General features: G+C 33.5%; 1 protein-coding gene across 1 annotated transcript; it reads left to right on the top strand.

The window, feature by feature from the left end:
- Nucleotides 1-945, top strand: LOC101434086 (olfactory receptor 5F1). Its single transcript, XM_004483920.2, has one exon. The coding sequence runs from the start codon at nucleotides 1-3 to the stop codon at nucleotides 943-945; it is 945 nt and encodes a 314-aa protein (XP_004483977.2).
- The last annotated feature ends 5674 nt before the right edge of the window (nucleotides 946-6619 follow it).

Here is a 6619-nt window from a genome sequence, read left to right on the forward strand (position 1 = left end):
ATGGCCAGAAAAAATTATACATCACTGACTGAGTTCATCTTCTTGGGATTGGCAGAATCCATGGAGCAACAGATTATCTTCTTTTTGTTATTTTTACTAATTTACACCCTAACAGTACTGGGGAATGTTGGGATGATTCTCCTAATCAGAATTGACTCCAGACTTCACACACCCATGTATTTCTTCTTGGCTAACTTGTCCTTTGTGGATGTTTCTTATTCCTCCACTATCACCCCCAAAATGCTCGTAGATTTATTATCTGAGAAGAAAACCATCTCCTTTGCTGGCTGCTTCTTGCAGTTGTACTTTTTCATTGCCTTGGCAACAACTGAATGCATCCTCTTTGGGTTAATGGCCTATGACCGTTATGTGGCCATATGTAACCCACTACTCTACTCCTTAATCATGTCCAGGACAGTGTGCCTTAAGATGGCAGCTGGAGCCTTTGCAGCAGGATTGCTGAACTCCATGGTTAACACCAGCTATGTAAGCAGTTTGCCATTCTGTGGTTCCAATGTTATCCATCACTTCTTCTGTGACAGCCCCCCACTTTTTAAACTCTCTTGTTCTGATACCAGCATGAATGAAAGCATCTTCTCCACTTTCGCTGGTGTGAATATGGTGGGGGCTCTCCTGGTAATTCTCACCTCCTACTCTTACATTCTTTACTCCATCTTTCGTATGCATTCAGGGGAGGGGAGGCGTAAAGCATTGTCAACTTGTGCCTCCCACCTGACGGCTATAATTCTGTTCTATGCCACCTCCATCTATACATATCTGAGACCTAGTTCCAGCTATTCCCTGAATCAGGACAAAGTGGCTTCTGTGTTCTACACTGTGGTCATCCCCATGTTGAATCCTCTGATCTATAGTCTCAGGAATAAGGAAGTAAAGAAAGCCTTATGGAACGTGATTACCAGAAAAAAAATTCCTTCATTTCTGTGATAGTTTGGCTAATTTTCTCTGTTAAATAGCATCTTTATTTAACTTCCATATTCTGGTTTAAGCATACAAGTTCGTTGCATATTTTTGAGATATACACATTCTGTTAATACTCATGTATCTGTATCCAATTATTGATAAGGTAGATTACCAGACTAATACATGACCAAGGAACCTTCATTTATAATGATTCTATATCTTCCTGGGCCTTCAAATATTAGGGCTTTTTAAAAAAATCAAAATCTTGGTGACTGAAATGAGATTACATGTTTGGAGACTAAAGTTTTCATGTCACATGAAATTAATCATATAGAAAATTTTAGATGAACTGCTCATTTTCCTTATGTATTTCTTTTTAACTTTTGTAAGATTTGTAAGATGATGTTGTATGTCACATATACCAGAAATGCTTTACATTAATAAGAAATTTTCCTATTTAATTTATCAATACATCTTCTGAGGGGATGCTTAAAGGAAATTTCAGTACTATAAACATATTTCAACTCTAAACTATTCACCTATTTTTTTGTCTTTCCCCATTAATGCACATACACATTCATTAATGAATAAATGTGAGTTTGTGCAAAAATGGACTACCAGGAAAATTGCTGACTGTTTAGAATATAACACAACTTTCCTTCCATTCCTTCCTCTACTTTCTCTCTCTCAGACACTCTCTCACATGCACACACTACCAGCTGTACACATTCACAGAACTACATAAACATGTTCAACTACTACATAAACATGTTCAATTGGTATATGGTTCCAAAGGAGTTAGATCAATGCTCAATAAAAGAACCTGATGCAAATATTTTGCTCATGGTTTTGCTCCTCATAGAAGAATTCTATCAATTGTCAATAAAGAACAATTGAAATCAATCTCAATATTATTTCAAAATCATTATTAATGTTGAGATAGTTATAGAAGGCTAGCATTCATTGTGTGTTTTAATAGAATTAAATACATGACCAAAATGGTATACCATTAAATAATAATATATCCTTTCAGTGTAAAACATAGAGATAGAAATAAAGCTGTGTAGATAAAATTCAGTTATTCTGAGATTTAGCGTCTTAGGCTTTTCATACTTTAGCCATATTTTCTGCTTTCCAATTCAGCTTTCCTAGGTATAATTAACATTATTTAAAATGTCTAAAACTATTGACACCTTTGGGAGCTCTTACCAATTAATGATTTTTTTTCCTTTTTAACTCACCAAATATGTGTGTTTTTATGTAAATTTTGATAATTTCTCTAATAATCACTTGTAATAAAGTATTTTTTAAACTTCACATTTTCTTGCTTATTATTCAATGCATGTCAAAGAAAAATGTTCCAAATATTTTTTTCTTATTTTCTTTATCTCAGAATAAATTTGACCCTTAAAAATAATAAGAAACTGGTAATTTTTGGCAATATTTAATAACTCTTTTTTATGAAATGAAATATGAAATATTATTTTTATCTATTTTCATACTTTTTCTTTTTTAATTTTCCCATCATTTTTCACTTAAGTATTTGATATCTCTCGTTCTCCAGAATATATACAGGTATCCATCAACGTTTTCCCTTTGCTCAGTGGCTTTTAAGTAATTAATTTATCAAAATAAATGAGGTGACTTTAACTATGTGCACCTAGGCTTAGTTGGGGTCAATATCTTCATCAGTGTTTGGGTGAAATTAAATAGTCTTGTTACAAAATCAGTTAAGTTAAGGAATCTTGTTTACAAAATCGGTGAACATCGCAAACCTTGGAAAGTAAGCAAAGAAGTTGGAGGGAATGATGGAATCAAGACTGAAGAATCACATAGATCCAAGTAATAAACTAAAAATAATAGGGTGATACAATTTAGAGATAAAGTGCTGCACTAAGGCTGAAAGAAAAGTATACAAAAGATTCACTATTAATATGTAAAAATAATTTTGGATTTACTTTGCTAAATGTCAACTAACATGCACAGAATAATTATCACATTAGGATAAAACATGAATTATGTAAACTAAAAAAATAAGACTAGGTCTTGGGTTAATTGAAGTAATAATCCCACTGACTTCACACTGATCCAGTGAAATAATAACAGCATGTTACTTTAGAGTCAAAGTGGTTTGGAGAACAAATACAAACAATATTATATCAGGTAGATAGTACCCAAAATGGTTGGTGTCCAGAAAAAAAAAATCAAATGCAAAGTAGTTGAATTGAAGTGAGAATATTTCATCTTTAGAATAGGATGCATGAGGTATTTCATAGCTGTATTGGAAACATAGAATGGATGTCAAAAAGAATATGTGATATGAAAAAGCAAACATGCAGTTAATTTTTGCTAAACTTTGATATAATTTACTGCTTTGATTTATACCAAGTTAAGTGTCAAAGTATGATATGATGAATTTTGTCCATGGAATTTTGAGGTTTTGCAAGCAGAGAACAACCTGTTTAAGATATATGTCAATACTCATTCAGGATTCAGAATGAGGTTCCATCTAATCCCTCACCCCCTTGAAATTGTATGATTATTTCAACTGTGTGTGATATCAAAAGATAATAATGAAAAGAAAATTAATAAAATGTAGATTATTAGCAATTTGTCTTGAGCGCATGTTAATATATATCAATATACTGGAAAGAGAAATCACAATAAGGAAAAAAAGTGCTGCTTCAGTGAGAACACGGGCATAAAAGCTTTACATAACTGGGAGCAGCATGGTCATATAAGCAGTATGAAAAAAATGTGAAAAACAGATTGAAGTTTTATTTCACTAATGAAAGTCATCATGCCCAAATGATGTATTACAAAAAAAGACTGAATTATCTGAGGTGCTAGATATGGGTAAGCATTAGTCAGAATGACAACAAGAATTTAAAGGACTAACTGTACATGTATATTGATGACTGATTGTAACGCCATGCTTTCATCCCTCAATAGTAGTGCCCAATACAGCCAACTAATGTCAACTCAGAAAAAAGTGAAAATTGATATCAGGTGCAGAGCAACATAAATGACATCTTATATTTAAATATGCCATTGCAAGTGATTTTTTCCAAACTGTAAATAAAATGGCAAAATAAAATTTGCTTCATCCTTAATTTTATTTTTTTCCTTTAATAGTTCACACATTTTACATTTTCCTCTGGGGATAAGGCTGATAATTTCACTTGAGACTCATTAGAATTGGATATTGAATATTGATTGGAGCGGACAAACAATATATTTGATGTGATAAAATACAAGGATTTTGAAACAATGGGATGTTTCTGGGAGCTTTGAATCCAAATCTGAGTCACTGACAGCAAACTGTGCAAAAAGGTTATTTTCAGTACATATTTCACAAATACCTGTGATTTTTATCTTCCCCAATTTCAGTTTCTCCTATCAGTCCATCTCCGATGATTCCAAGCTCCGTGTAAACCCCACATTTTCCATGCACATGATCTTCGTAGGGCGATTGAGTAATCTCCTTGTATTGATTCAAACTTTTTTCTGATTTTTCATCCTGGGATTTGGAAATGCAATCAGGGATAAAGTAACAATGCTAGTAATGATGAGATTGCATATTGCTACATAGTTTGAGAGCTATAGGTGGTGAGATATTATAAAACAAATTGTACATCAGTTTACATCCAACTATAATGGCTTAATTAGTCATAAGCAACATAAAATAGCCTTATAAATACTTCTCCATTCATTTCTATTTGAGTTCTAAAAAATACATATTATATGAATGTCTTGACTGCACATGGAAAAATAGCTAAATTTATTTCATGCTTTTATTTTTCTTGAGCAAATAAAAATAAAATGTGTTTGGGCTATCCTTTATTTATACTATCACTAACTTGAATTTTCATTGCTAGATTCTTGACAGGAAATGTTTAGATGAGTAATGATTTTCCTTAATAGTGCCATGAAGTAGCTAAATGTTTTCACATAACATATATACATGTATTTATCTTCAATTGTCAGCATTGGTCAAACTTTTCTCTTACTCTCTGCACCCACACCAACACCTTTCCTCCGGGAACACATGTTTTCACTGATAGAATCTCAAAGAATTGAAGTGAATATGGAAGGAGAATGTGCTCAGAACCCATTTTTCATATGTCAGTATAAGTTAGATTCAATTAGAAGTGCTTGTTAAAATGCAGATATTCAGCCATCAGCACCAGAGAGCAAGAATTAGTAGGTCTGGAATGTGTTCTAGGAGACTTCCTTAACTCTTACAGGACAGCACTCTTAAATACTAGTCTAGAAATTATCTGTGGCCCATGGGTTAGAGGCTGTGTTCACTGCATGTCATCACCACTGTCAAAGTTTTAACAGCCTGCCATGGAAAAAGATGAAGTGTCTTGTTAAAATTTTATTACCATATTGTATTGGGGAAAAAAAATAGTGAGTAAATTGTTCAAACCTAAAAATGAAATTATCATGCAGGAAGCTTTGTTAATCAGCACACGAATGTCTTACTAGTCAGCACTTTTCATATTTCAGGAGTAGTGATGAGAACTAGAACAGTGGGCACATTGGGCATGTTTTCTAATAAGAACAGATTGGGTACCTTCCGGGGAGTATTGTGTTTCTCCCTGGGAAGCTGACCACTTCCTCAGGAATTGATGCAGTACTTGCAAATTAGCATCTATAGGATCAAGTTCATTGATTATGAGCTCAATTAAAGGAACAGTCTCTGGCCAGGCCAGTTGAAGTCCCACCTTGGGAGAGGGTGCTCTGCACAGTTGTTGTTTTCAATCAAGACTCTGGTATTGGCTGCAGATTCGGGACTTCCCAGCCATGAGTTAGATGTTGGTGAGCTGGTATGTAAGACTATTCTATTCTCTGTTATTTTGTGACTCTGATCAATACTACTTTATTCTTTTGACTGGTTATGTTATTCTTGTTTCTCACTCTGTCAGGATAGACTCATTAAACTAGATATCCATATCTATGTTTATATTGCATCTAATCAGACTCTGGCCAGAGGTGCGCCAGGTATGTCAGAGTGTCCCTTGGTTTGGTGAGCTTGTGAATGTACGTATGCATATCATGAAGGATTGGGATACAGCAGTTGGACCCCTGTTTATAGATAATTCTTCACTTATTTTGTGAAGGATTATCTATAATCCTTCAATTATTTTGTAATCTTTCAATTAACAAAGATTCACTAACTATATATATATAGATAGATTTAGATATATATAGAATATATATATATATCCAATCAGGACTCTGGCCAGAAGTGGGCCAGGTATGTTGGTGTGTCCCCGGTTTGGTGAGCCTATGTCTATAGTATATATATCATAAAGGATTATGATGCAGCTGTTGGATCCCTTTGCTTATTTCATATTCTCCCAATTATTTACAGAAGTTTAATAAAATAAATAAATATGTTTGTGTATTGTTTTCTTATGCTTGAGTAACTGAGTTGTTGTATCAATCTCTCTATGTATTTATATATAGCAAAGCAGTAGCTAGGCATTTTATTCAGTAAAACACATATAAAATTATAGAAAATCATGTATACCAAGAGTATATATATTAAGACATTCATTCTAATGATTAATCTTGCTGCCCACAAGATCAAAATATATAGATCCTTGAGTGTTATAGCTTTCCCCTTACAAGGTTTGCAATGATTAAAAGGTCATAAGGCTATGACTCCATTCTGATGGATTGAGCAAGA

The sequence above is a fragment of the Dasypus novemcinctus genome, chromosome 10, assembly GCF_030445035.2.
Source record: "Dasypus novemcinctus isolate mDasNov1 chromosome 10, mDasNov1.1.hap2, whole genome shotgun sequence".
Taxonomy (NCBI): domain Eukaryota; kingdom Metazoa; phylum Chordata; class Mammalia; order Cingulata; family Dasypodidae; genus Dasypus; species Dasypus novemcinctus.

What these genes read in the sequence shown, in the direction of transcription:
- LOC101434086 (XM_004483920.2), top strand. Translation starts at nt 1, where the DNA reads ATGGCCAGAAAAAATTATACATCACTGACTGAGTTCATCTTCTTGGGA.